The sequence below is a fragment of the Priapulus caudatus genome, unplaced genomic scaffold, assembly GCF_000485595.1.
Source record: "Priapulus caudatus unplaced genomic scaffold, Priapulus_caudatus-5.0.1 Scaffold193, whole genome shotgun sequence".
In the NCBI taxonomy this organism is placed as follows: Eukaryota; Metazoa; Priapulida; class Priapulimorpha; order Priapulimorphida; family Priapulidae; genus Priapulus; species Priapulus caudatus.
Window position 1 is genome coordinate 208,114 of NW_014577254.1, and position 11,692 is coordinate 219,805.

General features: G+C 45.7%; 1 protein-coding gene across 5 annotated transcripts in view; it reads right to left on the reverse strand.

Annotated features, from left to right (window-relative positions):
• LOC106807066 (E3 ubiquitin-protein ligase FANCL-like) overlaps positions 1-11,692 on the reverse strand; it is a 28,967-nt gene that overhangs the window by 2,302 nt on the left and 14,973 nt on the right. The window contains exons 9-12 of one of the 5 annotated variants that reach the window (XM_014809294.1): positions 10,557-10,602; positions 10,002-10,083; positions 9,377-9,493; positions 2,649-2,709 (exon numbers count right to left, since the gene is read on the reverse strand). In XM_014809294.1, coding sequence (XP_014664780.1) covers positions 2,680-2,709; positions 9,377-9,493; positions 10,002-10,083; positions 10,557-10,602 — 275 coding nt within the window. In that variant the 3' untranslated portion in view covers positions 2,649-2,679. Of the gene's footprint in view, positions 1-2,322; positions 2,710-5,461; positions 5,538-9,376; positions 9,494-10,001; positions 10,084-10,556; positions 10,603-11,692 lie in introns of those variants that run through there. The other 4 variants (XM_014809293.1, XM_014809291.1, XM_014809296.1 and 1 more) reach the window with 4 other exon arrangements.

An 11,692-nucleotide genomic window follows, 5' to 3' on the forward strand; every position in this document is an offset into this window, starting at 1 on the left:
GCTGTACGTTCATGCAGGAGGGTGTGACCCAAACATGGAGACCAAGCACGCCCGTGTGACCCCAACATAAACACCAATAGACACAACATGGATATAAATAAATGCACGTGTTACCCCAACATGGATGTCAATAAACTCACATGTAACCCCGACACGAGTGCCAATAAGCACACATGTAACCCCAACATGGATGCCAATAAATGCACGTGTATCCCCAACATGGATACCAACGTAACCCAAATATGGAAGCCAGCAGGAGTGCTTGTAACCCCAACATGGATGCCAAAAGATGCACGTGTAACCCCAACATGGACGCCAGCAGGTGCGCGCGCGTAAGCTGACCTGGTCCTGGTTTTGCCGCTGCTCCACCTGCAGTCCCTGTAGCTGGGCCTCGTAGTTGCAGCACATATCACACGGTCGACCCAGCTTGTCCCTTGCGCTGCGAATCTAAAAAAAAAAAAACGTCCGTCAGTGGAACCGATTTCTCGCGCGGCGGAGAAACCCTACCTCCTCCCACAGGGGTAGATGACGTTGGAGGACCCCCTACCTCCTCCTACAGGGTAATGATGTAGGAAGAGCCCTACCTCCTCCTACAGGGGGAGATGACTAAGGAGGACCCCCTACCTCCTTCTACAGGGGAGATGTCGTAGGAGGAGCCCTAACTCCTTCTACGGGGTAGATGACGTAGGAGGAGCCCTACCTCCTCCTACAGGGGAGATGACGTAGGAGGCCCCCCCACCTCCTCCTATGGGGTAATGTCGTAGGAGGAGCCCTACCTCCTGCTGCAGCCACTCCCACTCCTTGTCGCTGACCACTCGCTTGCCAAAGTGCGGCGACTCGACGCTTTGCGCTCTCACCGCCGCCAGCAGCGTCTGACTCTGTTCCATCTCCGGCGTCAAGTCTGCAAGACAAGAGAACGCCATTCGCAGTCGGATCCGCGAAACAAGTGCACGTTCACGTCCCGCAAAACAAGCGGACATTACTCGGGGCTAGTTCCCGTGAATATATAACAGAGAATAAATAAATGGATAAATATAATATTATAATAAAATTTTTTAACAGATATTATTTTATTCTGATTTCAAAGCATTCTCCTACGAGCATTTTAGAAGTTTATTGATAAATCAATAATAATAAAATCAATAATATAATCAGAATCGGCAAGGTCTAGCATTCATTACCGGCGAGTGCTTTGTGCTGGTCGGCCGTCAACTGGTGCATGTTCATTTGTTTCTCCGGACTCCACCGGGACAAGATGGCGTCGACGTCCTGCAGCGATCGAGTCTCTAGCGACGAATCAAGGACTCCGCTGTCCGTGAGCCGACTACGCGACAAACGACAACGAAAAATACATGCCGACCACATCAAAACAATTATTATAATAATTCTTAATAATACTTAATTAACAAGAGCCGCAGAGCGTCTGGGCTCATCTGGGGTCTGTTGCTACGGTTATGAACGTACAATTTCAGTTGTGCGTAGTGACACATTTGTTAGGCGCAGATATGCAGATACTCTTCGCATGTCAGTGGAAAGCATATTTCATGGTCCTTTCAATAAAGCCATAAAAATGCTAGGTCACGGCTGAAACAAAAAAGTTTTCCAATCGCTCCGTCACACCATGTCCTCAGAAAATGTCTAAAATCTGCCCTGTGCTCATTGACCTTTGACCTGTGACCACCAATTTCGACACAGTGATGGGTTTTCCTACCATGATGCTATACATCGACTATCACGAGCCTAGGTCGAGCCGTTTAGATTTGTGCCGCAATTCTGCATTTCCTCCCTATACCTTTGGTTAAGGAGTGAATGTTCCCCCTTCTTTTACACCTCTTGACCTTTGACCTTTGACCCCCAGCTTCGACATCCCAACTCGTTTTGACGATCCCCCCCAATGTGCCGAATATCGTGACCGTACGTCAAGCGGTTAAGATTTGTGCCCAACTGTTGACAGACGGACGGACGGACAATCATGCGATTCTACAAGCTGCATCTGACTATGTCAGATGAGCTAAAAATGCTGATTCTTCTTCTAGCCATTTCATTCACATTTTCATGTTATTAGCTATCATAATTATAACGAGTTTATCATTTGCTCCATAGCGATGTAGCAAACACTCACTCTACTGTGTAGCAAACCTCCCGTTTTCATAGACGACTTGTAAGGAAAGGTCATATTTGAAGAATTGATGTTACCAAGTGATAATATTCTACGAATGAAATTGTATATCATTGATGGTCCGGTGTTGTGTGTGACGGTGGCTGGTTCTGTCAGAAAATAGTGCTGGCAATTCTTGCCTACAGGATCTCGCTTATTGTTGGCGTTAAATAATATTTCTTTATTGCACATGTAAATACTTGTTGTGAATTGTCTCGTTACACGTAATACAGTCATAAGGTATAATGATCGCAAATGGAATAGTAATCGGTGGCAATTACTGAAATTTTGCTTTTCTTATCGCATATCTTTGCTCCACTATGCTGTGTTTTCTTTATTGTTAATACTTAATACTATTACATTGTATATTTAGATGTTATTATTGCAGGCATCTATAGTTAGTAAATAACAGAAACATGCCAACACCCGAAAACTCCTGAGAAACACCCGAGGCAGGAACATGCGCTGAATATTGAACCAACATGCTTACGTATGTGGGTGTAGCTGATGACAGGTGCACTCTACAATCCCTGCATCTTTGCTGTGATGGGCTGCAAACCAATTTTGAAGCAGTAAGAGGCAGTACGACTGAGAATGTACATTTGTAGGAATTTTAGTCGAATTTTACATAATATTGTATGATATTGTAATACAGTATCAAGAAATTTTCTTATTATCTACCCCTGATAAGATCTAATACCATAGTACCTGATTGACTCGCAGTGAATTTTGTCCACATAATTATTGATCAAACTATACAAAACACACTGATTTAGATAGCTCTAGTGGTATAGCCCGCGTACAGTTGCTGCAGGGCTATAGAACATTCTATTACGAATGCTAGGGACCAACTTATTCACGGTTACTCGTGGCTATAAAACGTCTGTGGTCGGCAATTAATGCCTCTTATCCGAAGTGAATATGTCTTAAGTTATATCAGCTACTAAAATTTAACCTCTAACTATCGTTGAAATGGTGTGCTTGTGGTATTTCTTGTGAACGAACATTATTTTCTAACTTCAAATGCCCATTTTTGGTGGCGCTGCAGCAGCACCAGTCAGCGGGTTGGTCCCTAGCATTCGTAATAGAATGTTCTATAGCCCTGCAGCAACTGTACATAGGCTATAGTACTAGAGCTATGATTTCGAATATTACTGTTGCCAATAATGACTAACTATTACTATTATTAAATTATTAACTATTAACCGATTACTATTACTGATTACCTTTATCCTCTAGATGAAAATACATCAATTGGGACATTGCTCAAATTCGGTCTCAATCATTTGCAACGTACGCCCATAGTTTTACCCGGTCCCGAGTAGATTGCAGGAGTAGTGTAATGCCGTGAAACTATAACATATATATTATTAACTGTTAACCGATTAGAACTGTTCGCAACGTACGCCCGTAGTTTTACCTCGGTTCGAAGTTTATTGCAGGAGTAGTGTAATGCGTTGATAGCCCTCCCCCTTTCTCCCGTTGCGACGGCGTTTGGATTGGCGCCGGCCTCCAGTAGCAGGCGCACAATGTCCAGCCGGCCAGAGCAAGCCACGCGGTACAGGGAGGTCTGTCCGTACGAGTCTGCGGCGTTTGGATCCGCGCCGGCTTCCAGTAGCAGTCGGACAATGTCCAGCCGGCCAAATTTGGCCGCGTGGTGCAGGGAGGTCTCTCCATTCAAGTCCGCGGTGTTGGCGTCGGCGCCGTGCGAGAGCAGCATCCGCGCCATCGTCTCATCGCCCTTGCTCACCGCATTCATCAGCGTCGTCTCCCCGCGCGTCGTCTCAGTGACGTTGGGGTCGGCGCCGGCCTCCAGTAGCAGGCGCATGATGTCCAGCCGGTGCCAGAAAGCCGCGTAATGCAGGGAGGTCTTTCCATTCAAGTCCGCGGTGTTGGCATCGGCGCCGTGCGAGAGCAGCATCCGCGTCATCGCCTCATCGCTTAAACTCATCGCCTTCATCAGCGTCGTCACCCCGCACCCCGTCTCGGCGACGTTGGGGTCAGCACCGGCCTCCAATAGCAGGCGCATGATGTCCAGCCGGCCAGAGTAAGCCGCGAGGTGCAGGGAGGTCTGTCCGTACCGTGAGGAGTCCGCGGCATTGGCGTCGGCGCCGTGTGAGAGCAGCATCCGCGCCGCCGCCGCCTCGCCCTTCCACACCGCATTCATGAGCGGCGTCACTTCGTGCTTCGTCTCGGCGACGTTGGGGTCGGCTCCGTGTCGCAGCAGCAGCTCTGCCGTGTGCAGCGCGCGCGCACTCAGCGCGGCGTGGAGGGGTGTGCGTCCCCGCGCGTCTACCGCATTGAAGCGTCGCGCGCGCGACAGCAGCAGCTGCAGCAGCAGCGTGACCAACGCCGCGACGTCTATGTCCGAGTCTGGCATGCTGCACACGACGTGCAGCAGCGTGGCGCCGTCGTCGCGCGCCGCGTCGGGGTCGGCGCCGCGTAGCAGCAGCGTGCGAGCGGCAGCGACGTTTACCGCACCGCAGGCGACGTGTAGCGGCGTGTTGCCTTCGCCGTCTCGTGCATCCGCGTCCGCCCCGCTGTCAAGCAGCCAGGTGAGCGTCGCCGGCTTCACCACCAGGTGCAGCGCTGTGCGGCCGTTCCAGCGGGCTGCGTGCGGCGCCCTCTCGTGGCGCACTAGCAACTCGATGACGTCGTCGTGTCCGTACTTGCGCGCCCAGCACATCGGCGTCTGTCCGTCTGCATTGGCGGCGGTCGGGTTCACTCGATGCTCGAGCAGGAGTCGTGCGAGGTCGACGTGTCCCTGCCGACAGGCGTTGTGCAGGGGCGTGACCCCACCGCAGTCACCAATGTTGGGGTCAGCTCCACTCTCGAGGAGAGCACGTACTAGCTCGGGGCGGTCGCCCGCGCACGCATTACACAGCGCCGTCGATCCCAATCTGCCTCTCGCGTCGATGTCGATCGAGTCGCGCGCGAGAAGCAGCTCCAGGACCCGCGCGTTCCCGCCGGCTACGGCCGCGTGCAGCATCGTTCTGTCGTCACGGTAACGTGCGCGGAGGTCCGCGCCGCTGTCTAGCAGCGCGGCTGCAACATCCGCACTGGCTATTTCACAGGCGAGTGCGAGAGGCGTACGCCCGCGCTCATCCTCCACTTGCAAGGGCGCGTCATGCAGCAGCAGCAGTTTCACAATCTCCATCTTCTCTTCCGCCCTGTACTGCGAAAATGTGCAGGCAACGTGGAGAGGCGTCTCCATGCGTACGTTCACGCACGATGTTTTCGCTCCACCTCGCAGAAGTTCTAACACTTTCTGAACGTCCCCACATAAACAGGCAGCATGCAGGTCTGACATTTTTCTCCCAGCTGTAGGCACGCACTGTGCGTCTTTCTGTTGCGTGAGTGTCCAGTGTAGTCCACCTACCTAAAATGCACACTGATGTTCACGAAGGCATGCGGAGTTGATTGCGATGACAATATAGTGCATGACAAATCGAAATCAGCTTTGTTCTCTCTCCACGTATTCACATTTTCTGTAATGCAGTGTCCAACAGATCACTGACAATGGTCCTAATCAGATCAATGGTCCTAATCAGAATCAATGGTCCAACAGATCACTGACAATTTTCCTAATAGCACAAAAGCTGAAGTCCAAGGCCAGGAAGCAAATCGGAAAGGGGACAAATAAAGTGATTAAGCCTGGAGGATCGCCAAAGCATAGACACATCCAACTTAAATATGCATGGGGACCACCGCTACCCAATGCTACACCCGCTTTGTCAAGTGCAACGCGCAACTCGGTAGCTAAACCTGCGCCGAAACGTAAAGGTGGTAAGATAAAAATTAACCAGTGCATTCCTGAACTGTTTTGAACGGAATAGTTGAATAGGAGAAAGTGTAGAAAACAACTTGGTTAAAGAACTAGCAAGAAGTGGTGTATCCATATGGAATCTAATTATGAGATATTATTCATTTAGTGTAGGTGTTTAGATCTAACACCAAGTGAGACAGGACAGTGCGGTGGATGGGTAAAGGTGTTTAGTTGGTATAGGGACACCAGTTCCACGTGTCAGATAGTTACCACCTGATACTTATTTTAATTCATGTATTTAGACGCTGAAGCCTGCGTGGCTAGATAACAGTCTATGCTGCAAGTAAAAATGATAATAAAACAAGTGCTGCGGAGCGACAGCGCTCATCTAACGTCTACTGCGGTGACTCTGTGGTGGAGTGGTGGGATTCTAGTAAACCCTGTTAGTCCCAAATGTGTTCACATACACGCCGAAATTGTGCATTCCACTGGGATGGTATCAGGAACCTTCTCAAAAGAATGTTACTTAAACGATCCCAACGAAATAGTTGTTGCTACTACGTATGATGGGAGCTTCCATCTTTAATCTGAAGACGCCAGTGGCTGCTGCCAGTGCATGTGTTGGTGCAGTTTTTGCCTGCGTTAATTGGTTACAGGTGGCAGCTCTCTATTGCAATTTGCAGCCTGTAGGCTTGCGTAGGTAAATGGATGAGTGCTTACCTATTCTGTCTTGCTGTAACGTATGCCACTGTTCCTTAAATCGTATAATTTCTATGTCATTCTGTACTGTCAGTATGTTACAATACACCTTCTTTAACCAAATTTAGCTTTTGAAATTTCACTGTGACATTGTAGCCTCATACATCCAGGCATGTATAGATTCTACTAGCAAACCCGGCAGTCAAATTCTTTCTATAACAGACAGTTAACAAATCCATGTTTACCCCTCCTCTTGAGGGTCAAAAGGTTATCTGACACTTACTCTTCGCATTCAGTCCCAGAAAGTAGATTTCATGGTCGCTTTCATAATGCCATAAAAATGCTAGGTCACCGCTGAAACAAAAAAGTTTTTCATCGCTCCGTCAGACCATGTCCTCAGAAAATGTCTAAAATCTGCCCTGTGGCTCATTGACCTTTGACCTGTGACCACCAATTTCGGGCACAGTGATGGGTTTTCCTACCATGATGCTATACATCGACTATCACGAGCCTAGGTCGCGAGCCGTTTTAGATTTGTGCCGGCAATTCTGCATTTCCTCCCTATACCTTAAGTTAAGGAGTGAATGTTCCCCCTTCTTTTACACCTCTTGACCTTTGACCTTTGACCCCAGCTTCGACATCCCAACTCGTTTTGACGATGCCCCCCAATGTGCCGAATATCGTGACCGTACGTCGAGCGGTTAAGATTTGGTGCCCAACTGTTGAACAGACGGACGGGTACGGACAATCATGCGATTCTACAAGCTGCATCTGACTATGTCAGATGAGCTAAAAATGCTGATTCTTCTTCTAGCCATTTCATTCACATTTTCATGTTATTAGCTATCGGTAATTATAACGAGTTTATCATTATGCTCCATAGCGATGTAGCAAACACTCACTCTGTGTAGCAAACCTCCCGTTTTCATAGACACTTGTAAGGAAAGGTCATATTTGAAGAATTGATGTTACCAAGTTATAATATTCTATGAATGAAATTGTATATCATTGATGGTCCGGTATTGTGTGTGACGCGTGGCTGGTTCTGTCAGAAAATAGTGCTGGCAATTCTTGCCTACAGGATCTCGCTTATTGTTGGCGTTAAATAATATTTCTTTATTGCACATGTAAATACTGTTGTGAATTGTCTCGCTTAACACGTAATACAGTAATAAGGGTATAATGATCGCAAATGGATTAGTATCGGTGGCAATTACTGAAATATTTGGCTTTTCTTATCGCATATCTTTGCTCCACTATGCTGTGTTTTCTTTATTGTTATACCTTAATACTATTACATTGTATATTTAGATGTTATTATTGGGCAGCAATCTATAAGTTAGGTAAATAACAGAAACATGCCAACACCCGAAAACTTCCTTGAGAAACACCCGAGGCAGGAAACAATGCGCTGAATATTGAACCAACATGCTTACGTATGTGGTGTAGGCTGATGGACAGTGCAACTCTACAATCCCTGCATCTTTGACTGTGATTCGGGACTGCAAACCAATTTTGAAGCAGTAAGAGGGCAGATCGGACTGAGAATGTACATTTGTAGGAAATTTTAGTCGAATTTTTGCATACATACTTGTATGATATTCTATATCAGTATCAAGAGAATTTTCTTATTATCGCTACCCTTGATAAGATTCTAATACATCAGTTACCTGAATTGACTTCGCAGTGAATTTTGTCACATATTTTATGATCAAACTTATACAAAACACACTGATTTAGATTAGCTCTAGTGGTATAGCCTGCGCCTACAGTTGCTGCAGGGCTATAGAACATTCTATACGGATGCGGTAGGGATCACTTATTCACGGTTACTCGTGCTGGCCTATAAACGTCTGTGGTCTGGCAATTAATGCTCTTATCCGAAGTGCAATTATGTCTTATCATAAGTTATATCAGTACTAAAATTTAACTCAACTATCGTTGAAATGGTGTGCTTGTGGTATTCTTGTTGAACGAACATGTATTTCTAACTTCAAATGCCCATTTTTGGTGGCGCGTGCCAGCAGCACCAGTCAGCGGGTGGTCCCTAGCATTCGTAATAGAATGTTCTATAGCCCTGCAGCAACTGTACATAGGCTATAGTACTAGAGCTATGATTTCGAGTGTTACCTCGTACATATGCAGTTAGTTTGGTGCAAATACTGCAATTAGATAGGCTGCATGTAATTACCTTACTGCAATATGGACATTCACCAAAATGGATGGGTTGAAATTCTGGCGACTGTTTGTGCTAATCGGCAGCCACGCTTAAATATATAGAAAAAATTTAATAATATCATAAGAGGTACACACAAATGAAATGAGAAATAGTGATGAATAACATTTTAATATGTATATATCAATGGTATTACTGTGTTATTTACAGAACATGGGAGTTTTATACACTGTTCATGAAATTGTATGAATCATGAATAATGAATGATGATTGTAAAAATATAACTGTATATATATAATTGTTATAGTTAACTATAGGCTAAGCATACATCTTTCCAATAGTTAACACTAAATACTGATCTTCAAGAAGAGCAACATAGCAGGGACTAGACTAATGTAAATTTTTCACAAATTGTTTTTGAAAGTATTGGAGTTTGAAGTTGAGCAAAAAATCCTTAAGTTACTTTCTGTCATTATTTTTCAAAACAATTCATAAGGGGCAATCTTCACGCTCCACATAATTTAAACCAAATAGAACCAAAATAAATCAAACCAGTAATACATATATATGAATTTACCTCATACAGGCACATTTGGTGATAGGGCTGTCCACATCTTGTATCTTCACACGCTGTGTCAGGAATGGCTTTTCCAAGCTTGTATGCATAACAGATCCCACACTCGACCGTGAAGTCCTATACCAAACAAAGCCCGTAATAATCCGTATCACAAACGTACTGAGTCTAGTTGAACTAGAATGATTGTCACAGAGAGGTACTAATAATACCCCCGCTTCGTTATCGTGTTCCTCTTAATATCTGTCATTGTTAGGCTGGTACTACCTCTATACTGGTACTAGTACTCCTGCTAGTACTATAGCCGTTGCTCCGCCCCAGGCGCTAAGCTGGTACCAGCAGGCAACTCGGTTGTGCAGGTGTTACTGCGATCCCCCAGCACGCAGAAATGATCCCTATGTGGGTGCGTTATAGTGTGTGTTTCTGTTTCGCCTTATCTCTCCTTGTTAGGCCAGCAAGATGCAACTCTGTTGTGTAGGTAATAGTGGATTATAACCACATGTGGGGGCCGTTATTTATGTGTGCTCTTATGATTTTATCTGAAGGGGGGCAATCGTTTGGCAAACAGCTGGCCCACGCGGCACGACAGGGCGCGTTTCGCTGACACGGCTATTTAAACAATTTGTACCTCCTTATTTGTTGTGGCAGGAGAAGGTAGCTTCACCCCAACTAGTTTCTGTAGATTCTCAAGAACAGTATCAGATGGGTTCCTGCAACATGTCACATCTAATTATAATTTATATTATATTATATTTTATTATTATAATGTATATATATATATATATATATATGCATATATATATATGCATATAATATATGCATATAATGCATATATATTATGTGGTGTGAAGTGCAAACTAAATAAATTTCACTTATCTAAAAGCATTTCCACGTAGTACTAGTATATTCTTATCTCTATTTCGGTATACAACACGTTTTGGAAAGAACTCTATAATCCTCATCGCTATCCTTGACCGAATCCCAACTCTAATCTATAAACAACAGGCCACAAACTAAAGCAGACAAACAGCTAAGACTAGGGAACAACTGTCAACTTGTCATATACTATAGTATACGACAAATAATAGGGGACACAGAGTAAATACATGAGATCATTAACATGCTAACCTGACTATGATTTTGCGATAACGAAAACGTTTTGTAGTCATGGGGAGACACTTACCATTTTTCTGCACCACTTCTAAAACTGTCACGGAACTTTCCCACAACTGCAATGAAACAATACTAGTGTAACCTCGTACTTAGGTGAGGTAGGTAGCAGATAAGGGAACAGGGTAGAAGATGCGCAAAGACGTAAAGCAAACACGAACTAGTGAACTAAGGTACCACAAGCGACTGTATTATTTATAGCCATGATAAACAAGTACAAGACCTAGCGTACAAATGCAGCGTGGCAAGGCAGAACACAGGGACAGAGAGGTTCGGGTTCCATGTGTCTGGGTGCGGCTTGCCTTATATAGCCAGGCGATTCCTGTGCCCGCCATCCCGCAGTTAATGATGCTGCGTGTCACGTACCCCGCTCTCCGCTCTCTAAGTGACCATTCTACCTAGTCAGTCATTCGACACCTGTGACACCTGTGGCACTGCTACCAGCTGTCGCCCGCTCCACTCACTCGGCAACGTGCCTAAGTAATGAGCTCGAGGGCAGCAGCACTACAAGTTTATGATGCCCCGTGTCAGGTACCCCGCTCTCCGCTCTCTATAAGGGACCATTCTACCTAGTCAGTCATTCGACACCTGTGACACCTGTGGCACAGCTACCAGCTGTCGCCCGCTCCGCTCACTCGGCAACGTGCCTAAGTAATGAGCTCGATCGAGCACAGCAGCGCTACACTAGCAATTGATTTGAATTAGTCAGGAATATCAACTTCCGTAACTAATTTTAATGAAACCTTTAAAACTAGAAACGAGCAGTTGTCGCCAACTACATGTATCCCCCGTGATCTAGTATGAATGGAATATCTCTGTAAGGACGTAGAAGGCAGGTAAAGTTAAATAAGTCACAAAGACAAAGGTTTGTTAGACAACTGGTCTGCCTCCGATGTGCAAGTATATGGAATACACACAGGGGGGGGGGGTATGGGTGCAGTGGTGCGTTATGGTAAAGCGAAGACGCCAATCGTTTTTGGTGTGGGCGGAGTGATCGTTGCCATGGTAAGAACATTTTTGTGGAAATATTGTAGAACCTGTAACTTGTGCTGTTTTTACCCGATTGTCATGGAATTTGGCACACAGGGCCACGAAGAAAAACGCAGATATAACATGTTCTATATATATATATGTATATATATATATATA